General features: G+C 39.6%; 1 protein-coding gene across 3 annotated transcripts in view; it reads left to right on the top strand.

Moving 5' to 3' along the window:
• Window positions 1–24,450, top strand: part of ITPK1 (inositol-tetrakisphosphate 1-kinase) — a 301,192-nt gene that overhangs the window by 262,551 nt on the left and 14,191 nt on the right. For all 3 annotated transcript variants that reach the window (XM_021000285.2, XM_021000286.2, XM_021000284.2), the window contains exons 8-10: window positions 6,668–6,833; window positions 16,084–16,151; window positions 23,078–23,240. In XM_021000285.2, the coding sequence (XP_020855944.1) occupies window positions 6,668–6,833; window positions 16,084–16,151; window positions 23,078–23,240 (397 nt within the window). The remainder of the gene's footprint in view (window positions 1–6,667; window positions 6,834–16,083; window positions 16,152–23,077; window positions 23,241–24,450) is intronic.

The following is a 24,450-nucleotide window of genomic DNA, read 5'->3' as shown; positions in this document are numbered from 1 at the left end:
ATCTCTCATGTCTTCCCTTCTTCAGGATAAGCATTTCCAGGTCCTTCAGCTGTTCCCTATGTATCTGGTGTACAATTCTCTCGCCATCCTACTTCCTCCCATTTGAAAACATTCCAGTGTGTCAGTAGCCTTCTTTTAAAAAAAAAAAAGAAAAGAAAAAAAGTGGTACTTAGAGCTGTGTATCATACTGCAGTTTTCTTTGTAAGTCACTGTGTAGACAATCATTTCCCTGATTCAGGATACTGTGCCTTCATTGATATAGCCCATTGTCTTATCTGCTGGTGATGAAGAGATCTCTTAAATTTGTCTTGGCTGGTGCTTAGATGTTAGTCTCTCACTGGGCCTGACTTGAAAATTTTTACCTTGGCAGGCCCTGTAAATTACAGATTTCTGTTCAGCTGGCCTAGCCTTTGAGAGCTGAGGGAAGAGGATCAAATAGCACAGCGGAGAGAGTGTAAGCTGTGCCTTTCTCCTAAAATTTGTTTTTTATCAAACTTGAGTGTGGTTTATGGCCCTTTCATTCTCCCTCCCACCCCACCCCACAGCCATCCCCACGGACACCTGCCTAGGAAATCTGTTTAGGGTTTTTCCCCTCCCTCCTTCCCTTTCAAAGGGGATGTTTTTCATCTTGATTCTCATTCTGTCTTGGTACTCATTATTACTCGATGGTGTAAAGTTTCCATGGAAACCACAGTGTTATTACCGTGGGTGGATATACTTTGCTCAGACCTTCCCACTTTGCTCTTTCATCTCTCCTGGGAGTAAGTCCTGAGTCTTACAGGGCAAGGCACAGTGCCATGGACTTGGGGGCGTCACTATCTGGAACCTTATGTGAAACAGTTTATTCCCTTGATGACATCAGCTGCCTGGAGTGTTCCAGAGCTAGCATCAGTTTACATTTCCTGAGCATATAGGGACTGAGAGGCTGAGGGTTCTGGCGGGAGTGATAATGAAGAAAAAGATATTAAGGGCTAACATTTACATAGTACTTACAGGTTTTCAAAATGTTTCCTGTACATTATTTCATTTGATCCTCACAATAACCTTGAGAAGTAGATTCCTACAGACATTGGGGAAACTGAGTCACTGAGAACTTGTTCCCACAACTAGTAAATGTTTCCGACCAAGATGTTGATTGACACAATCACTCTTCAATCATTCTTAATTTCTTCATCTGCAGGTGAGGATAATAATACTCGTACAAGCTATCTTGATGGATTGCTGAAAAGAACGTTCTTTGTTAAATCTTGAAATACTATATAAATTTGAGTTATCATCGTCAACTCTCAGCTTAAGCATTAGACAGACTTAGGGAACCTGAGCCAGTGTTCAGATATGGCTGTGCGTGTATTTTGAGCTAACGGTAATAAAATGTTCGCATTTTGTAGTTGCACAGTATTTGTAAGATAATACTGGGGACAACGGAAAAGCAGGTAGAAAAGGGGAGATTGTAATTCAACAAAAGAGATAAGTTAATCAGCATTATATTAATCACTTGCTATGTGTCTAGCAGGGTGCTGGAGATAGAAAGAAAGGCAACAACACACAGCCCCTGCCTCTGCCCTCCCAGACATGCAAATAGCTATCTACATCCTAATTAGAGAGAGTAGATGGAAAGCAGTCCCAGAGGGAAAGCACCACCAAAAGTGCCAAAAATGGGAACTAAAAAGGCTTCCTGAAAAAGGACCAACAGTTAAATGGGTCATCTTGAGAGCTAGGTGGTGTCATAGTGCACAGAGTGCTGGGCCTGGAGTCAGGGAGACTCATCTTCGCTGAGTTCAAATCTGGCCTCAGACACTTAGTGACCTCGGGCAAGTCACTTAACCCTGTTTGCCTCAGTTTTCTCATCTGCAGAATGAGCCGGAGGAGGAAATGACTAACCACTCCAATAACCACTGGAACAAACTACTGGGAGGTAGTGAATTTTTTCAATTACTGAGGATCTTTTTAGGAGTGATTGGGTAAATTAGTTTTATTTGACTTTGCTCATGTATTAAAAGAATTTCAGTTTCTTTTTTCTAAGGAAGGGAATGGTAAGAAGGAAAGACAATTTTTGTTAACAGAAAAAATTTTTTCTTAATAAAAGGAGTGATTGGATGACCACTTGTTTGGGACGTGGTAGGAAAGGATTCGTGTTTCAATTAATAGTTAAATTCAATGTTACCTGATGTCCTTTCCAGTTCTAGGATTCTGATTTTATGCTAAATTGCCTTGAATATTTAGCAGGAAGGCCTTGCTTCCTGGGTGGTCAAGACAACCCCTTAAGCTGTGAGTTCTAGGATCTAGTTATGTTCTTCAACTGTGGACTTAATGAATGCTGAAAACAAGTTTTTTTCCTTTTGTAATAATTTAAGCATCTTTTTTCTTTTGTTAAAAATGTGCTTGTTTATCTCTATGTGCCCTGCCTCACCTTACCCAAGCTCTGGACCACATAGCTCGGGAGAGGCTACATATATGCTATCTGTTGAATTGTGAGATATACATGTCCATCACCCACTGATGGTGTCTGTCACACTCTTGAGTGGATAAATACACTGCCATACACATGTCTGTCAGACTCATTCATGCAGTGGCTAGTGAGGGCCCTGAGAATTCTTGCAACCATATGTCCCAGAGTTGGGAGGATCCAGTAAGAGAAGCGTTTTAGAGTGCTTAGCACAATGACTGGCAAATAGTAGATGCTATATAAATGCTAGCTATTATCATTATTATCATTATTCCTTAATATTAAATTTTTAAAATTATAATTAAATTAAGTATAATTGACATTTATATAGCACTTCAAAGCCTGCCATGTGCTTTATCTCATTTAAGCCCCCCATAATAATTATTTGAGTTAGGTAGTGCAACTTATGGCATTCCCCACTTTATAGATTAAGAAATTGAGTCTCAGAGAGGTTAAGATTGTTAACTCAGGGTCACATAGCTAGTAAAATGTTGAATGTAGAATTTGAACCGAGGTCTTCTGACTCCAAATCCAGGAGTTAATCTAGGAGCATTTATTAAGTGTTTGCTGTGTGCCTGACAGTGTGCTAAATAGTAGAGATATAAAGAAAGGCAAAAACAAGGTCCAATCCCTTAATAATGAGGCAGATTTACAAATAACTGTACATTAAAGGCCCTCTGGTAGAGTACTAGCTAGCATTTGTGGAGTGCTCTAAGGTTTGAAAAGTACTTTACATATGTTAATGTTAATTTACTGTGTTAATTAGTTCACAACTACCAGGTTAAACAGGTGCTGTCATCATTTTCATTTTACAGATTTGAAAACAGAAGCACTGAGAGTTTGAGTGGTTTGCCTCGTGTCACATAGCTAGGGGGTATCTGAGGCAGCATTTGATCTTGAGTTTTCCTGACCCCTGAGTCCTGCATTCTGTGTTCCAGCATTTGGCACAGTAAATGTTTATTGATATTGGTTGATTAATTGGTTGTTCTGTAGTTTCAACATTTTGTGTTCTGTGGCCAATTCAATCAGTCTGAGAGTGAATATGTCAGATTTTTCACTATGCTCTTTCCCCATCCTTAGTGTAGTGTTCTTTCTACTGCAGCATACTACTGCTTTTGTGATTCGGGCCAGATAAGTAATAGTAAATAGCAGTATCCTCCCACAATATAATGCTCTTGCCTTTTCATATTTGAAAGAAGGTCCATTCCTTTCTGTATGTCAACATGTGCTAAGATTTCATCTTTTGTTGCAACAAAATCATATATGTGGGAGCTGGCAGGTCATCATCAAATACAACCAACCTTGCTGTGCAGGAGAGGAAATATATGTAAGTTCACACGATGGCTACAAAGGACTGGGATGCATGCCTCCTAACTTGCAGCATTGCTCTCTTTTGCTTGAGGCTCTTTCCATACTTACTTTCTGTCACTCACTCACTGTTTCCACCTGCAAACAGCCCCGTTTAAGAGTTTAAATATTTTTTTGAGAGTAATTTATTGGTCTAAGGATTTAGCTTGAATCTAAACTAAGGTCTGCAGGCCTGGGGACATCCTCTTTGAGATGGGTACCCAGGAGAGAAAAGCATGCATATGTGTATATACCTACTTAATTGCGTATATATGTGTGTGCGTGGAAAGGAGGGAGAGGGAGGCAGGAAGGAAGGAAAGAAAAAAAAGAAAGGGGGGCCCTTTTTAGTATTTACCCATTGCCCTCCTTCCTCGTGTTTTTCTGGAGTATTTAATTGCTCAGGGCAAGTGTGAAAGAATATAATTTTTAAGAGCATTTTCCCCTGGTGCCTAATGTTCACTCTCAGATTATAATGAGCAATTGAGAGCAATGAGTTTTTGTTCTAGTCCTGTCCCCACCCAACCTTTGTGATTCTAGTTACCTGCTAGTTCCACTTACCTGCCTATATAATGGTAACCCAGTAAATCATGCTGGGTACCTGGGGATTTATATTCTCCAAGTTACTCTGCAATCCATAATTGTAAGACAATTATTATTAATTCTGTAGCCCTTAACAGAAATGGTCTGGTGTCTAGTGAAACAGACCTGCCAAGGTCTCTCAGGATTTGGATTTTATATTGGCTTGAGAGTTTCCAGATGTCTTGGAATTAGTCTTTTTGGTTCTGTTGCTTGTCTGTGCTGTATGATGCTGTTTGTATTAGTGTAGTGTTCCATCTCATTGGACATTTTTTACTGGGCTTCCCCATTCTATCCTGTGATTTAAAAATCAACCCAGAGAGTGCTGTGCTGATAGATGAAGCCCCATGTTGTTTGGAGTGATAAAAAATACCAGTAAGTTCTCGTATTTCCTGTTAGACAAAGAAAGCTAGTGGCATTTACTCTAATTTAAAAAAAAATTTCTATTTATTTTAATTTATCAATAATCACTTTCATAAGCTTTTGAGTTTTAAATTTTTTTTCCACCTCCCTCCCCAAGACAGCACTCAATCTGATATAGGCTATACATATACATTCCCATTACACATATTTTCACATTAGTGATGTTTTAAGGAAGAATTAAAACCAATAGGAGGAACCACAAGAAAGAGAAAACAAAACAGAAGAAAAAAATAGCAAATAGTGTGCTTAGATCTGCATTCAAACTCCATAGTTCTTTCTTTGGATGTGGATAGCGTTTTCCATCATGACATCCTTGGAGATGTACTACCACGGTGCCTGGAATGTGTTTGGTGCTAATGAATGCTGGGTGATTAAGATTTACCTAGGGTTTATCATTCATAAAACTCAACAACAGTCCTGTCAGGGAGATAGTATAAGTGTTATTATCCCCATTCTATCAGTGATGAAACTGAGGCTCAGAGTCCAGGTGACTTTTGAACATCTCTAGTAAGTGGCAAAGCCATGATTTAAAATCAGGTTTTATAGATCTTTGGGCAGGAGTTAGGTTGGGGAGCTAGGATATATTTATATAAGAAGCTCCTAAGTGGTGCAGCTAGAGCACCAGGTATTAATTCAGGAAGCCTTGATTTCAAATGTGGCCCTAGACACTTACCAGCTGTGTTGTCCTAAGCAGTTCACTCAGTGTTTGCCTGCCTCAGTTTCCTCATCTCAAAAATGCAGTTGATAATAGCACCTACCTCTCAGGGTGGTTGTGGGATATTTGTAAAGCACTTAGCACACTGCTTGGCATGTAATAAGTGCTATATGAATGCATCCCTCCTTCCTTTCTTCTCCTTTTTCCTCCTCCTTCCCTTTCCTCCCTTCTTCATTCCTTCCACTCTTCCTTCTTTCCTCCCTCCCCCCATTCTTCCTTAAAGGCAGGGATCTTTTTGGCCCTTGTTTGTATCCCCATCATTTAGCACAGTACCTGGCATATAGTAAGTACTTAATAATGTATGGTGCTTGAAATCTCCTTCAAGACTAGCTGTTTTCCTTGGAAGCTCAGCTCAAGCATCACATTCTGTGGGAGGCTTTTCCTGATATTCCCCCAGCTGCTAATGTCTTTTGGCATTATATTATATTTATATAGTATGTATTTACATTTTTTCTCCCCAGATAGAATGAAAGCTCCTGGAGAACAGGGACTGTATTTTTTTTTTCCGGGGGTGGGGGAGGGTTGGCAATGGGGTTAAGTGACTTGCCCAGGGTCACATAGCTAATAAGTGTCTGAGGCAGGATTTGAACTCAGGTCCTCCTGACTCCAGGGCCAGTGCTCTATCCTGGGCACCTAGCTGCCCCGAGGGCAATGACTCTTTCTGGTTTTTTGTTTGTTTTTTATATTCCTAGCACCTGGCCCATAGTAGGTGTTTAACAAATACTTGTTGACTGATTCAAGCCTTCCTGGATCCTTTCCCCACTTCTTACACCAAAATATGATCTCTTTCTCAAATTCTCCTGCAGCTTTGTCTTTCTCCTTTTCCACTCTCATACTGTTATTTTGTATCATGCTTATTTGTATACAGGTTTTAACTGCCTTAATTATAAGTTCTTTGAGACCAGATCCTATGTCATTGTTGTCTTTGTAGCCATAGTGCCTTACATATCTTTTTATAAATATTATGTATGATAAATGTCCTATTAAGTTAGTTTTATTATCTAATCCTTTTTATATACCTGTTGTCAATCAATAAACATTTATTAAACACCTGCTATGTGCCAGGCAGTGTACCAAGTGCGTCACAAATACCAGATGTTTAATAATCATATGTTGAAATAAATGAGGACAGAATTGAATTATTTTTCTTATTTCATCAGATGGCCATCATCTTCAACCAGGAAGGCCTCAGTGCCATCAAGCCCCCCTGTGTGATTCAGAACTTCATCAATCACAATGCTGTCCTGTACAAGGTGTTTGTGGTAGGCGAGTCCTACACAGTGGTACAGAGACCATCTTTGAAGAACTTTTCTGCAGGAATGTCAGGTAATTTATTCGAAGGCCTTTCACTCTATTGACCATTTAGGACGTGTGTGTGTGTGTGTGTGTGTGTGTGTGTGTGTGTGTGTGTGTGTGTGAATGAACACACTTTTAGGATCAGGCCACTAAAAGGATAGCATCTCCCTCTCCTCGATTATTACTCAAATGGTGAGCAAAGGTGATCCAAATATGACAACCCTCTGTTCTTGAGTACGTGTTAATCAGGATTCAGCAATATTACCATGGCTCAGAACATACCTGTGGGTTCATATCTTGAGAAACCTGTCTTCAGAGCCTGCTTATTAGCTAGAGGAGAAAGGCATGCTTATCAGTCTATAGATTTAACTTTTTTTTTTTTATGCCAGAGAATTCCTTGGCTTGAGCCTTCAAGCTTATTCACCACACTTGGCTCAGGATGGCTTTTGGCCATCCAAAAAAAATCAAATTCACCTTCAGAATAAAATTTACAGCCATTAAAGAGATTTCAGATTTACCTGAATGAACAGGAAGAACTTATGTGTTTCTGTATCATTTATTCAGTAATTGAATGATGAGAAGTCACAGGAGCAAGAAGGCCAGGGGAGGCTTTTAAAAATTGATCTTTGAGAGATAGCAGGGAGAGGGAGATGGATGACTCACTCACAAGTATAATTGTTAACTGTATTCAGTCTTGTCACACACATTTGCCACACACATTTGCTTATTTAAGATTTGGATGTATGATTTCTTCAGTATATAGAACTTCAGGTATAGAAACTCCCCTTTTGCAGATAGTCACAAGTCAGCAACAAGCATTTAGTCAGTGGTTGCTTTGTGCCAGGTACTATGTTAAGCTCTGGAGATACAGAGAAAGAAAGGCAAAAAACAGTCTCTGCTCTTCGAGTTCATGGTCTCATGGAGGAGAAAACATGCAGACAACTTTGTACAAACTACATACAAGCTACATGCAGGATAAATTGGAGATAATCAACAGAGGGAAGGTATTAGAATTAAAAAGGACCAGGAAGGGTGTGGGATTTTAGCTGGGACCTGAAGAAAAATCCAGGAGGTGGAGAGGAGAGACTTGGGGAACAGCCAGAGAAAGTGGCCAGAATCATGAAATGCAGTGATTTGTTCAGCGTGGTTAGGTGGGGTAGATGGTTGGGGAAGGATAAGGTATGAAAAAAAACTTCGTATCATTTAGAAATATTCAGAAATTGATTGGGCTAGTTGTTTTGTTTGTTTTTTATTGTTTTAATTGGCTGTCTGCAAAAAGAGACTGGACATTCCCTTGGGAGGAATATTATATGGGTTTCTTGTTCAGGTGTGGGTTGAAGGAATTAGATGACCTTTGGGGTCCATTACACTTATGAAACTCTTTGATTCTCTGGCATTTATAAAATGGCTACTCTGTGCAGAGCTCTGTAATAGACACTGGGAAGAAATACAAAGTTTAGTTAGGTAAGGTACTCATTGCACTGCCTTCATGAAACTTAAAATCCAGATGGGAGTTAAAGTACAAAGATAACTATAATACACATCTTATGCTGTGTATATTCTCAAAATGAGAAACCGTTTTTTATGCAAATTCTAAGAAAGAAAGCAATTACTGACAAGAGGTAAGGAGGCTGGTATCCATGAAAGGCTTTGTAAATCAGGTGATACTTGACTTAACAAACTTTTAAATGAGTAGTACTTCAGCAGGCAAAGTATTTGGAATGGAATAAATAAAGGCTCGTAAGTTTAGAGCTGCCTCATTTTACAGATGAAGAGTTGGCAATTTAGCAAGAGCCTATAGTTGAGCTGAATAGGTATCATATCTCCTTTCTAGATTTTAAGTTCTCTAAGACCAGGAATTATGTATCTACCCACAGCAATCATTAAATCGTTGTTGGGTTACACTGACTGTGCTTCAAGCTAAGGCAGTCATTACCAAGAGCATCAGACCCTGAGGTCAGAGACACCTGAATTCACATCCGTTCAGACTTAGATATTTGATAGGTGTGTGACTCTGGACAAGTCACTTAATCTGTTTGCCTCCTTTCCTCATCTGTAGAATGAGGATAATAATAGCACCTACCTCCCAGGGTTGTTGTGAGAATTAAATGAAATAATATTTGAAAAGCACTTTGTAAACCTTAAAGTGCTGTATAAATGCTAGCTATTGTTAATGTTAATGATCTGAGTGTTGACTGATCTAAAGAGAGTTATATTCCTTTGTGCTGTGAGTGTGTAAAAAACAAAACGATATACTGGCTTTCAAGACAACTGATAAGTCACTTTTAAGGGGAAATCTGGAGCTGGAGCTTTCTACACTTACATAATATTCTTATGTGCTTTTTTTGTCAAAGATCTTTCTAAGCCCCTAGATTCCATCCCATTGGAACTTCCTGCCCCTGTATGGACCTTGCTTGGTCCCCCCAGAGTCTCTTAAATTAAGTGTGGCTGTTTTCTCCCCCTTGTGTTCCTCTCAGCTGTCCTCTCTTGGCTGATCCTTTCCTGCAGCACACATACACAGGCCCAGACACCTCACTGATGTGAAATAGCCTTCTCTTCACACCTATGCCAGCCCAAGTCTGATTCTTCAGGGCCAGACATGGGAAGAAAAGAAATGGAAACATGATGAGTAGACAGGGAGGTGAGGCTTTTGAAATTCAAGAGAAAAACAAGAAAACTTTATTTCTAGTGGTTCTTTTTTTTTCCCTTCCTAGGCTTTCACAATTCCAAATATGCCAAACATGATCAGTTTACCAGTACAACTATATTCACACACATTATTTGTATTTTCCACATTGTTTGTATTTTCCAGAGACAATAACGACAAACTTATTTTAGATTTACAAATGTCACCTGGCATTCTGATGTATAGTGAGCACCACAGAAGTCATAAAAATAATATCAACCATCCTCCTCCTCCTCATTGTCATTATCATCATTATTATTCTAGTTGTAGTAGTAATGGTAGTGGTGGTTGTTTTGTTGTGGTTAGTGCTAAACTCAGGATCTGGAAGGTTTGGGTTCCAGTACTGCCCAATGCATTTTAGCTGTGGAACCCCTAGGTGTCTCTAAGGATGTAAGTTGAAGAGAAAGTGCCGACTTCCTCTCTAGGTACTCCCTACGTCCTAGCAGTTAGCACAGTGGCTGGAACGTAATAGGCATTTGATAAATGCTTGACGACTGACTACGTGGCTGATGGCACAGTGTCAGTTAAAGAGGTGGGGGAGAAACATTTTAAAACGTATTTGCTTCCATTCTCCTTCTCCTTTGTACCCTCACAGTTGTCCCTTTTCAAAGAAAGTTTTGGTTCTGTCAGAAGTCTTAACATTTACAGAAATTCAATCTTTCTCCTGAAGTGCCATTAGAAGCGATAGATATCAGGGGAGTATTGTAGAACAAATGGTATCTCACAATTCAATGCAGTCCTGTCGGATTGAAACCTTGTTTTATTAAACAAGGTTCTGTGTTTGCTGGCTCTTTATAGTTTTATACTATTCTTGGTACTAGCCATAGCCATTACCAAGTTGTCTTAAGTTATATAAAATTGAGGACAGAGTGGCAGGGGGGGACAGAGACAAATGAAAATTATTATATTCTTATGTATCTGAAAGAGCCCAGTACTAGATAGAAGTCAAGAGATTGCATTCTAAGACCAGTTCATAGAATCATCCATCTTGAGAGTTCTTAACCTTTTTGGTATCATGGACCCTTTTGGCAGTCTGTTGAAAGCTATAGCCTCTTCCAGGATAATATTTTTAAATGTGTAAAAATGCATAAGATTACAAAGAAAAACATTTATATTGAAATACAGTTATCAAAAATAGTTCATGGCCTAGTTTAGTTTTTCTCAATTCACATGAAAATAAGACCTAGGGAAGGGAAATGACTTGCCTTTGTTTATAGACAAAGGCTTTCAACAGACTGCCAAAAGGGTCCATGATACCAAAAAGGTTAAGAACTCTCAAGATGGATGATTCTATGAACTGGTCTTAGAATGCAATCTCTTGACTTCTATCTAGTACTGGGCTCTTTCAGATACATAAGAATATAATAATTTTCATTTGTCTCTGTCCCCCTCAGAGAATACCTTTTGCTAGTCACTTCCCTCTCTAAAATGAGTTTGGACTAGAACTCATATAATCAAGTTGTGTCCCTGGTAACAAATTGTAGGCTGGCCAAAATTTTTAGTTTTAAAAAAAAAAAAAGTGTGTCTGTATGTCTGTGTCTGTCTGTCTTATTAGCTAGCCCTAAATAAACTAATTGGCCATTTGGATCTGACTGTATGCTTGTATACTTCCAAGTATCATTGGAACACCCTTGAATTAATTATTAATGATCATAATTTTAAAAAATAATGGTCTACACACGTGGGTTTCTGAGCATATGATCCTCCTGTCAAAAAAAATTGAATGCTCCTATGCTAGATCACTCCTAACTTCTTTTCCAGTTCTAACATTCTTAGAATTTTAAGTAGTCACAAGCTGAATAACTTCCTCACTTTGTGCGTGCCTATATCATCATAGTTATTGATGAATATTAATTTAGTGCCCAAACTGTGTGTATGTTTACCTTTGCCCAGTTTTGCCATCACAAGGCAAAACCCTCCATTTAAACTATTCCTCCTGAGAAGTCTGTTGAGCAGAAGCAGGTATGGTGTAATGGACTCAGAATCCTGAAGAGCTGGGTTCTAGTCTTGCCTTTGACCCATACTGGATGTGTGCCTCTCAAGTTGCCAAGAAGGTACTGATCTGCACTGGTAGAAGGAATTTCCTCCTGAGAATTCTCTGGGCCAATCAAATCAAGTCTGGCTCCTCCTCAGGGCTTTCTTTCCTTATTTATTCGTGCCGCTGCCTTTTGTGTCATACCTCACAGCAAGAGCAACGTGGGCCCTGAATGGGGTAATGTAGTCTAGACCGGTGTGAGATTATAGAATTTGCGGGGAGGACAAGTTTGTTCTTATGCTGAAAACTCCAAAGTATGGCAGGGCCTGTTGTAGATAGCATGAGAATCATGCTAAATGTAGCAGCTTGAGACTACCCTCTGTTTCAAGGGACTCCTCTTGAGAGCTTGTTTGTCTATGATCGCGAAGCCTAAGGACTGGAACTGTGTATCATATTCTGCACATAGTAGGTACTTCATACATTGTATTTTTAAATAAACCTGATTAGAAACCAAGCTGTCAGGGCAGTTAGCTGGCACAGTGGATGGAGCACTGGCCCTGGATTCAGGAAAACCTGAGTTCAAATCTGGCCTCAGACACTTGACTTACTAGCTGTGTGACCCTGGGCAAGTCACTTCACCCCATTGCCTTGAGGAAGAAAAAAAAGAAATTAGGCTCTGGGGTTCTCTGCTTCAGAACCAATGCCCCAGAGAGTAGAGTTATACATCTTACTCCTTATTTCTCTCTTTCTCTCTTCTGACTTTGGTCAAGTCCTTCTTTCCTTCTCCAGACATTGGTTTTCTTATCTGTAAAACAGGGACTATACTACCTTGCCTTTTCTGCTTCTTTGCTTCTCTGGTGCTCTCCCTTTCCTGGTCAGACAATTTGCAAAGGGACTTAGAGCTCCTTTAAGAACAGCTGTGGCAACATGGCAGCAGCAAGAGAAAGGATTGAGGCAAAGAGATAGAAAGAAGAGTCAGTGCTCTCAGCTTGTGTGTTCTGTGAGAGTCTGGGACCTCTGGCGTGGACATGGGCTGTCATCATCATCACGACAAGCATTCATTAAGCTTTCGCTACATGTCAGGCACTGTGCTAAGCTCTGGGGATGTAAAAGGAGAACAAGCACAAGGTCCTTCCTCACGAGGTGCTCGCATTCAAATGGGGGAGACAGCATTTGTCTTGCCTTGTGTTTTAAAACAGAGCTAATGTGGAAATATGTTTTGCATGACATCATACATACATACATAATATATATATATATATATATATATATATATACATATATATATATATATATATATAATGGGTATTGTGTTTCTTGTCTTCTCAATGAATGAGGGAGGAGAGGGAAAGAGGAAGGAATTTAGAATTTAAAAAAATTTAAAATTCGGAATGAAACATTTAAAAGCATTTAAAAGGAATTCACACTCCTGAGTAGCAGTAGAATGGATGGCATTACCAGTTCAGTTTATGAAATGCTTGGCAGGTTCACTGATGCAGACGTTTGCAAGAATGTCAATCTCTTAATATAGTCATAGGATTTTAGAATTGGAAAGGATTTTGGAGATCACCTGGTCCAGCCCTTTCCTTTTATAGATAAGGAAAGGTGAACCCCAGGGGGAAAATGGTTTCCCCGGGGTGATACAGCTAGCAACTGTTTTACAGAGCAATTGTTTTATTGGATTTCCAGAGTGGTCTCTCTGCCGCTAGTCTTCCACTTCTCCCATCTGTCTTCTCCCAAACTGCCCAAATAATCCTGCTAAGGAGCCTATTTCATCATGTTACTCTGCTTCAGACACCTTCAGTGGCTCCCTGTTGTATTGACTTCAGTCTGCTTTTCTAGCCATATTTCACATTGCTTCCCTTCACTCCATCCACATCATTTTCTTCTCTATTCTTCTGTTCCGTTCTTCCCTAAACTTGATATTTTATCTCTTCCCTCCTCTGCACGTTTTCACAAAGTGTCTTCCTTGCCCTGAATCCATCTCCTCCTCATGTCTCCTCTTCTCAGAATGATTATTTCCCTTCAAATTACCACCTTGAATCCTTCCCTGATGTGTCCGGTTTTTAGTTCTTTCTCTGTCTTCACATTACCTTTATTTACTTATTTATCTTTGTGTTGTATCCTTCCAAACTCTTACTGAGGCTGCCCGTTCCACTTTTCCTTTTTCCTTGTTGGGACATTATCCTTTAAATGAAACCAGAGTCTGCTCCTCTATGACTTCTACCTCACTGCTTTCATTTCTGCTCTTTGTGATTAAAGAGAACAAATCTAGTCCTTCTCTCATGACAGCTTTTTAGTCTTACAGATTGCCATAGTGTCTGTCTGTCTGTGCCCCCTCCTGGTCATAAGTCTCCAAACTAAAAATCTCAGATTTCTGCCACTTACTGTCATTTGTCACGCTTTACAGTCCTGTCATCATCATGTTCACCCTTCTAAACATGCTGCACTAGGTCGGTGACCTCTCTTCTTTCTCTGGGTCTCAATTTCTTCATCTGATCTCAAAGGTCCCTTCTGACTCTTAACATTCTCTGTTTCTCAGGTCTGGGCATCAGCCATGACTCTGATGCCTATCATGTAACCTTGGGCTTTAACCTTTCTAACCCTCAGTTTCTTCATTTGTAAATTGGAGTCAAAGCTACTTGGTGACCTACATAAGGTGCTACACATAGTTTGTGTATTGTTGTTAATTTTGTTATTCCCTAGGGCCTTGAGATATGAATAGCAGATAATCTAGGCTTTTTTGTAGCTGTGACTGTTCTTTGATGGGTAACTGGATGTTTGTATCCTTAGTCTTCAGAAAATAAAGATTCCCTGGGGCTGCTGGAATGAACAAGGGAGAGAGGTTAGGAGTAAGAGGTCTTCATATAATGGTGGAAGATAATAGCGAATAATGAGAAGAGCAGCATTTGGAGTCTGGAGAATTGCTTTCTCTAACAGTAGTTACGCTTTTGACCTTGACCAATCATGCTCAGCCTTATTTTCCCTATTTGTAATATGAGGATAATAACACCTGCCCTGCCTCCCTCACAGAGTTTTTGGTAAGAATTAGTGAGAATAAACGTGTAAGAATTTTTGTAAAGCACTCTTATACAGTGGTTATGTTCTTGTGTCCAGTGCTTCCTGACCTTCTGGGCCTGTGGCCTGTTGGAGGAGGCAAAGGTCTGGAAGATGCTGGAACATAGTGTCTGTGCTTGCCCTGGAGGGTTTTTATTTTTCTCAGTCCGCCTGACAGGCAGCCCTTCTGGACCATCTTTCATGCCATCCGTTCGGAATGGCTCTGGAGCGAGCCAGAGGAAGGTCAGGAATGCTAAGGCAGCAACGTGCCTTGAAGCTTGGCTAGCGAGAAATGTACCAGGTACCTTTTCCAGACGGAGATTGGCATGAACTTAAATCAGTTACCTACAAATCATTTCGCCAGCCCAGACACAGAAAAGTCCTTAGTGGGTGATGAGTGTGGGAGGAAGGAAAAGAAACTGACTTAGGTGAGAATGTCAGTACTGCCCAATGAACCTTCAGATTGCAGAGGTGGCCCCCGCATCTCTCTTTGCTGGATAATGGATCGTTACATAAGAAACAGCACCCATTTTTACATTTCTGACATTGTCAGCTTGTGAGAGAGGGAGGGATAAGAATTGAATATGGGTACGCATGTGCTTTCTCCGGCCTGTATGCATAGATGTTTACATGTTCCTCTCAGTTATCCAGATAGATATGGTGCCCTGGGGCACCATAGAAGAATTGTTGGGTCATGGGTTAGCTGTTCAAAAACCAAGAAAGATAGAACAGATACAGAGGAAGAGTGTGTTGTCTCTGTGTGTTTTGCTTGTAGATTTGTGAGTGGTCTTCCCAATCAAAACACCAGTGATTTGGGGATCTTGATTTCATGCTATTTGAAGCCTGTATTGTGGATTTTTTTCCCCCCTGACCTGTACCTAAATGTCAATAATTCCATCTCATGTTTGTATAAAGTACTTGCAGACAGAATGAAGTCCTACAAATATAGCTGTGAAAGGCCTGACCAAGGAAAGGTAATGTGGCAAGTGGGAAAATTCAACCAAATGAGATAAATGACTGAGGTAGAGATTCATTTAAAGTGGTCCTTCTGATAGCATAATATTGTGGAAGAAGCCCAGGTAATAGCACCAAAAGACCTGTGTTCGAATCCTGGCTCTACTACTTACTGCTTTGTGACCTTGAACAATTTATTTAACTTATGCTTCAGTTTCCTTATGTGTAAAGTCAGGGAGGGGGTTGAATGAAATTTTCATTAAGGTTCCTTGTAGTTTCAAAGCCTATGTCAGGGAAAAAAAACAACATGAGAATATTTTTGGGCAGTTCAGTATGTCCTTAATATGGAAAAGTGGTCTTCTCCTTTGGGTTGAGGAGGACGTCATTTTCCAGGGATGGGTAGTTAAGGACTTAGTGAGCAACATTTCAGTGAAGGACCTGGCAGATTGGTTGGTCTGCAGGATTGGCTGGATCATACTGCCCCCTGGTGGTAAATGTATAGCCAACCTACTCCTTTAGAGGAAAGCACTGTAAAGCACAGCCAAAAAGAGTCATTGACTCTGACCCTTTTCTTTCTTTCTTTCTCTCTTTTTTTTTGTCAATTTCAGACAGAGAATCAATATTCTTTAACAGCCACAACGTGTCAAAACCAGAGTCATCTTCCGTCCTGACAGCAGTAAGTATCTCTCTTTCCACCGCTGCAATTAGCCGTGTACGTGAATGCTTTCCTGTTTTTTAATGTGTGGAGTACATTTTCTAGGATAGAGTCCAGAAGGCTGAATGGTCATGTGGGAAGTTAAGGTTAATTGACTACTTGCAAGACAGTCACAATTTAAAGTAGGCTTTATTATTTGCTTTGGACTTTCTCCCTAGCAACAGTCATTGCAGTATCCAAGCATTATGAAGCTGTAAGGAGCAATAATGGATACCCTGGGAAAGAATATATATAGTTAGGGTATTTCTCTTTTTGAATTGCTTTTCTATCTGTGAGCCACAGAGTAATTTGGTGCAAGCTTTTTGCTCTCTATTTTCACAAGATTTTTTTGGGGAAAAGAAATTAACTTGATTTTTTTTTTCTCCTCTCCTCATATCATTTATGTTTCTCTATTACCATCCCTGGACAAGTTTCCTGGGTTCTCTCCTTTCTAAGGTCTTGAGCACCAACAGATATACATTAAATAGTTAGCATGTGCCCTCAGTGCTGGGGGAGATGAAGATAAATAAGATCCCTTTCCCTCATGGAACACAGTCTAGTAGTACTATAGCGCACACAGGCGCGCGCGCGCACACACACACACACACACACACACACACACACACACACACACTCTCTCTCTCTCTCTCTCTCTCTCTCTCTCTCTCTCTCTCTCTCTCTCTCCCTCTCCCTCTTCCTCTCCCTCTCTCCCCCCCCTCTTAGAAAACCTGGATTTCAGTGCCAGCTCTGCCACTTAATACTTCTCTGATTTTGGTCAAGTTATTCTCTGGACCAATTTCCTTACCCACAAAATTTAGTGTATTGGTCTAGGCAATCCCAAAAGTTCTGTCAGTTCTAAATGTTAATATGCCATAAACTGTGTTAGAAAGCAATACATGATAAATGCATAAGAGGCACAAATCAAATGCTATATGATGCTTTTGATTTCCTGTTTCCAAGCAGGCCTGAGTTGTAATTGAAAGATGATCTTAAGGATACGAGCATGTTATATAGTTATAAAAGAGTTAGACAACATACTTGAATTGGAGTCAGAAAGACTGGTCTTAAGTCCCAAATCAAAATTGGTAATGGTAATAACAGTGATGGTATGTGTAATAATAATAATAACAACCAGCACTTAAAGCTTTAGTAGTTGCAAAGTACTTTGCAAATACCTCATTTTACCCTCACAACCAACTTGGACAGTAGGTGCTATTTTCATCATTTTATGAGGTAACTGAGGCAGAGGTTAAGTGATTTGCTTAGTCATCATACAGTAAACATCTGAGGCTGGATTTGAACTCAGATCTTGCTGTCTTCATTTTTATCTACTGTGCCACATAGCTGCCTCTAAAGGCATGAGATCTTGTGTTTCTGCATGTTTCATTTTCCTCATGTATAATTCTGGTGCTCCCTATCCTACAGTATTTTGATGAGGGAGCATTTATAAACCTTAAAGTGCCCTCCATTATAAGGGAGTCTTCTGTTTACAATTAGCACCTCACAACCGGGCTGGCTTGTTAACATTGCCAAGTCATCTCTCTCTCATCATTATTCATGTTCCTTGCTAAAGCTGGTTCCACCAGGAATTGCAAATAACCATTTTGTCTTGATCCTTTCACATAGCTCTTATCTACTTTTTATTTTGAATTCTGTCGTATATTTCACATTTAGCAGAATCCGAAAGCACACAAGAATTTTATACACTGTAAAGTTGGACAGAGTTCATGTTACGGTTGTGGTCTTTTTTCCCTCTTGTGTTGTAAAATCCAGAGTGAGAGATTGTAAATTGTGGCCTTGGTACATCATAGCCATACAACCCTAAACAAATCTCATTAACCTCTCTGGGACTCAGTTTCCTTCTCTCTCGAATTAAAAGTCTTGTTTCTCTATGATCTCTGAGATCCTTTGAAGTTGTTGTGTTGTGGTTGTAATATTCTGTTTTCAGGGTTTTTGTTTTTCTAGCTTGAAGATGTTTTGAGATTATTTTATTCTTAGATTTCTCTCAGCTTCAGTAATGTATGATTCGTCTACTGCTTGGTTCTGTTCACTTCCTGTGCTGTAGGGGGCTACAATAGCTTAGTCGTTGTCTGGGAATATGGGCAGTGCAGTAAGGCCTGATGCATGCATTTGATGGGCAGTGCTGGCCTCTAACACAGACATTCCTTCAGAAGGGTGGGCTGCTACCCTGATGCTGCTGGTTTCCTCTTCAGAAATCCCATATGATTTGCAGTATTTAAAAATAGACAAATGAAAGGAAATTACCTGTTCTCTTTGCCATATGAGGCAGCTCTAAAAATATCACCCACAGGACCCCTATGGAACACTTGCTTTCCAAAGGTCTCTCTCTCCTCCCAGGTTCAGGTGGTGAGAATTAGTATGATGCCTGCTTGTGTCCTCCACTGCCACATGCATCTCTCCCCAGTCATGTGTCATAAAGATCAGCGTATAGCCAATATCTAAGTCAGTAACGACAAACCAAAGCATAGAGAGGAAAGTGTGATACATTTAAAGGCAAGGAAGACCTACATTTCAGTCCCACCGCTGACATTTACTAGCTGTGAGTTAATATATGTGAAGCACTTTTTAACATCTTAAAGTGCTTTATAAATATTCAGATTACTATTTAAAGCGCCTGAGTTATATAGCCCATAGAATGCCAGACTTGAAGTCAGGAAGAATTGGTCTATACCTGCCCCAGACACTTATTAGCTGTGGATCCTGGGTAAATCACTTAAGTTCTCAGAGAGGCAATTTTCCTTATGTGTAAAATGGGGATAGTACTAGTACCTACATCACAAGGTTATGAGGACAGCTAGGTGGTACAGTAGATATAACATTGGGCTTGGAATCAGGAAGGCTCATTTTCATGAGTTCAGATCCAGCCTCAGACACATATTAGCTGTGTGACCCTGGGCAAGTCACTTAACCCTGTTTACCTCAGTTCCTTGGCTATAAAATGAGCTGGAGAAGGAAATGGCAAACCATTCCAGTATCTCTGCCAGGAAAACCCCAAGAGAGCCAGACCTAACTGAAATAACCGAACACCACCACAAGGTTATCATGAGGATCAAAGTGTTTCAGAATATTAGCTTAAGTGCTTCAAAAATGTTAGCTTCTTCTCTTCCTCTTCCCGTTTTAACTCTGAGCCTCACTTTTCTCTTCTGTAGAATCAACATAGTAGTACCTACTTGACATGGTTGTTGTATGGATCAAAAGTGCTAGTGTATGTAGAATATTTCACAAACCTGTATAGACACCAGCTTTTAGTTGTGGTAGTTGGCATATAGTTTATACACATAGTAGTATGTAGTTACTCAGCCAAAGGCAGGAGAGCAGTCATCAGAGATGTTAATTGTATTTACTTATGTAAATGCTATAAAGTTTTTATAAAGTTCAACTTTTAGAGAAAGGTATGGTGAAAGTATTATATTTTACAGTGAAGGAAACTGAGGCTTCATATTCTAACCTAGGCAGGTCTTCTCATTCTCAGTGTAGGTGTGGTGCCCACCCCTTTACCTTGTTGGAATGTGGATGAGGGGAGATTCATGTTCCAGGTATAATACACCCTGCTTTTTTATGTATTACTTTAAGGTTTAGACTATTTTTTTTTCACAATACCTTTTTTAGGTTAACATGCAGATATTATTATCATCTTCTTATCTTTAAATTGGAACAATAATATTTATTTGTTTGAGTATTTTTATGGGACAGCTAGATGGCCCAGTGGATAGAACGCCAGGCCTGGAGTTAGGAAGACTCATCTTCCCAAATTCAAATCTGCCCTCAGATACTTACTAGCTACGTGATCCTAGATAAGTCACTTACCCCTGTTTGCCTTATTCTTCCTGTCTGTAAAATGAGCTGGAGAAGGAATAGCAAACTACTCCAGTATCTTTGCCAGGAAAATCCCAAAGAGGGGTCACAAAGAGTGGGATATAATTGAACAATAACAACAAAATAATATTTGCATTATATACGTTATAGGATTTTTTTCAGAAAAGCATTTTGTAAATCATAAAATACCATAGAAATGTGGCATATTATGATAGTTTTTGTTGAGTTGTTCAGTTGTGTCTGACTCTTCATGAAACAATTTGTGGTTTTCTTGGCAAAGATACTGGAGTGGTTTGTCATTTCCTTCTCCAGATCATTTTATAGATGAGGAAACTGAGGCAAGCAGGGTTAAGTGACTTGCCCAAGGTCACCCAGCTGGTAAGTGTCTGGGGCTAGATTTGAACTCAGATCCTCCTGACTCCAGGGCCAGCATTCTATCCACTGTACCACCTAGCTGTCCTAGTTAATAAACTAATAAGATTAATATTACTTTATATTAATAAATATTAATAATGTTAACATTTTCATTAACATTAGTTAGTAGACTAATAAGATCAATAAGATTAATGTTACTTTATATTAACAAATATTAATAACATTAATAAATAATAAGACATCGTAAAGCAATTTATGAAAACTAACTAGTGCATTGCCTGATAGACATTTTCACAAATGTCAGGTTATCACCTGGTCTTGTTTTTATAAACTCTAGTTGGTACATCTGGGCAAGGATTTAAGATTTCATTTTATTTTTTTATCTCATACTTTACTCTTTTTGCTGAGCTAGTTCCACTGCTGCCCAAAGCATTTGACCTTTACCTTTATGAGAATAGTCCAAGAGATGAACTTAATGAATTATTGTCACAAGACACAGTTGTGGCTCAGAGCCATGGTGACATATGTACTTTAAAAAAAAAAGTATCTAAGGGTGCTAAGATCAAGACTAGCAAGATATTGTTAAGATTAGAGGTGTCACATGGGGTACACATAGTACATGTGTGTGTGTGTGTATATGTATGTAAAATAGTTTCTGTTGACTTGTGGCCTGGTCCCAGGCTTGGAACAAGGAGGGGTGACCCCTAAATGTATGGGTGCATAGTTTAGGGACCCCAAATTAAATGTGTTAAAATACCCTTTTGCTGCCAAATACCTACTCTGTTAGTTTTCTTGCAGCTGTTGGATCATTGATCTTTCTCTAAAAGATACAGCCATGTGGTTCCATTTTCCAAGTCCCAAGTCCCCTTTCATTTTAGATGTGTTAGCTCTTTAACTCATCATGCCTCATTCCATGGGCATGAAGGAACTCAAGAGATGCCAACATGGGTTTATTGAGTGCTAACATGGTGCCGGAGCCCTGTTAAAAATTGAAAAGAATTTAAGATATGATTGTTGCCCGCCATGAATTTGTAATCTATTTGGGTAGAGAAGACAAGCATGCATAGAAAAGGCTAATGTCTAATCTCTCATGAAGAGAGGACAGACTAGGTCTGTGTGACTTTAAAGAATTAAACTAGGCCCAGCAGGTAGAAGAAATAAGGAGAGAGATTTGATATGTGAGAGAACTCCCTAATAATTAGGGCTGTCCAGATGTAGGTCATATAGGACAGTGAACTTAGTGATTATCCCTTCTATCCTTCTCATTTGGGGGGGGGGAGGAATAAGCATTTACATAGTACCTACTGCGTGAAGTGCTTTTTACAAGTATTATCTCATTTGATCCTCACAACAGCCTGTGAGGTAAGTGCTGGCATTGTCCTCCTTTTAAGGTTGAAGAAACTAAGGCAACCAGAGATTAAGTGATGTAGCCATAAGTCACACAGCTAGAGAGTGTCTAAGGCTGCATTTGAACTCAGACCTTCCTGACTCCAGGCCTAGCACCCTGTTCACTGTGTTATCTAGAGAGGTTAAGTAACTACCAGTGTCACACAGATTATAAGTAGATGAATCAAATCCAGATCCCTTCAGTCCAAATTCAGGTTTTTTTCTACTATGCTACACTACCTTTTTATGTAGTGAACTCCCTATTCCTGGGAATCTTGAAACTGGTGAATGCACACACACACCCCCACTCCCCATCAAATTAAATGTTGTCGAATTAGTGGTTCTTATAGGGTCAGAACAAATGACCTCTTCATTCACTTCCAGCTCAGTTTCTGTGATTTGGTTATTCAATTCATTCCAGAGCTGTGTGAACTTAGGCAAGTTACCTAACTTTCTGGATCTGTTTTCTCATCGGGGAAATGATATTGAACCATTTAATCTCTTAATTTATCTCCCAGTTCTGTGATTCTATGGTCCTTTGCTAAATAAATACAATGCTATTGTACAGAAGTCTAAAATCCATTCTTAAGTACCATATTTTGATAGGATTTTATTTACAGCTTTTGTGTCAAAATTCGTTAGTAATATTGGTCTACAGTTTTCTTTCTTTACTTCATCCTTTCTTGGTTTTGGTATTATGACACAATTTCTGATGCTATTTTAGCGAATTGTTAAGCTTTTCAAATTTTAATCCTGAATCCTCTGCCTTTATTCAGCAGTTATGATGAAAATATTACCTGTGCCATAAAGGCTCCTGTTTTTTGCCCAGAAGTTTACTTTTAGGTTCCTTTTTGGTGTTATCAAAAATGGTATTATTTGATGTTAGCCTGATGGTATTCCAGGGTCTTTGCCTACAGGTGTCATTGTCCTGGGATCTCTGTCTCTCTTCTCTCTAAACTGAATATCTTTAAAAAGTTTATCTGAAGCTGTTTTCGTGCTATGCTTGCCTCAAGTAGTTTGTGCTTTTTTCCCTGGGTATAAAAAATTAAAGCTGTACCTCTGTAAGAGAGAAGTCAGAGTAGTCTGGAATAATCAGGGAAGACTTTACAGTGGAAGCGGAATTTGAGCTGGATCTTGAAGGGTGAGGAGAATTTAAATAAGCAGATCATGAGCCCAGGGAGGAGCCTCTTTGGGAAGCACCGATCAAGACATAAATCCGATTGAAAATTCGATTATCTTCTTCCTTTCTTCAAAACAGGTGAATGCTTCCAAGTACATCACAGTTGAACTTTTGTGTTTCTTTTTGGTAGCTGGACAAAATAGAAGGTGTATTTGAGAAGCCCTCAGATGAGGTCATCAGGGAGATTTCCAAGGCCCTTCGGCAAGCACTTGGTGTATCGCTGTTTGGGATCGACATCATTATCAACAACCAGACGGGACAGCATGCAGTCATTGATGTCAACGCATTCCCAGGTAAAAGCTGCCCAGCTTCCCAAAGTCATGAGCCCTTTCTATTTGCTGATGGGCTGTTTAGCTAGTTAACAGACCGTCATTCTCTTTTCCCCTAGACCTGGCCAGCTGTCTATTATATTATGTCTATTGATCATCTTACTCAGTCCTTTCATTTTACAGATGGAAAAACTGAGTTCTTAAGAGCAGAAGTGACTTAGAATTAGAGGATTTAATTCTAGAAGTGTCCTTGGATATCATCTAGCTCTAGCCTGAACTGAGTGTTAGGTTAAATGTTTTGCCCAGAGTCACACAGCGACTAAGAGGCAGAGCTGGTACAGGTGTACCTCAGAGATTCAGTTCTAGACAATTGCAGTAAAGCAAGTATCACAATAAAACAAGTCACATGAATTTTTTGGTTCCCCAGTGCATATTAAAGTTATGTTTACACTATACTGTAGTCTATTAAGTATACAGTAGTATTATATCTAAAAAGAAATGCACATCTTAATTAAAAGTTACTTTATTGCTAAAAATGCTCACCATCATCTGAGCCTTCCGTGAGTCATCATCTCTTTGCTGGTGGAAGGTCTTGCCTCAGTGATGATGGCTGCTGACTGATCGGGGTAGTAGTGGTTGCTGAAGGTTGGGGTGGCTGTGTCAATTTCTTAAAATAAGATGACAATGGAATTTGCCAGATGAATTGACTTCTTCTTTTCACTTGAATACTTAGAGGTCATTGTAAGGTTATTAATTGGCTTAATTTCAATATTGTTATGTCTCAGTGAATAGGGAGGCTCAAGGAGAGGGAGAAAGATGGGGAATGGCCAGTTGGGGGAGAAGTCAGAACACACACAGCATTTATTGGTTAAGTCTTCTGTCTTATATGGGTGCAGTTCATAACACCCCAGAATAATTATAATAGCACCATTAAAGATCACTGATCACAGATCACCATGACAGATATAGTAATGAAAAAGTTTGAAATAGAGGGAGAATAACTAAAATGTGACACAGAGACACAGTGTGAGCACATGCAATTGGGGGAAAATGGCACCAATAAACTTGCTCAATATGGGGTTGCCACAGGCCTTCAGTTTGTTAAACAAACAAACAAAAAAGCCCCACAATATCTTTGAAGCGCAGTAAAGCAGAATGCAATAAAACAAAGTATACCTGTATTCACTCCCAGGTCCTCTGATTCCAAAGCCGTTGTTCCTTCCTCTTCCTGGAG

This window comes from Phascolarctos cinereus, unplaced genomic scaffold, assembly GCF_003287225.1.
Source record: "Phascolarctos cinereus isolate Bilbo 61053 unplaced genomic scaffold, phaCin_HiC Scaffold_3;HRSCAF=262, whole genome shotgun sequence".
In the NCBI taxonomy this organism is placed as follows: domain Eukaryota; kingdom Metazoa; phylum Chordata; class Mammalia; order Diprotodontia; family Phascolarctidae; genus Phascolarctos; species Phascolarctos cinereus.
This window is presented reverse-complemented; position numbering and strand designations above follow the sequence as displayed.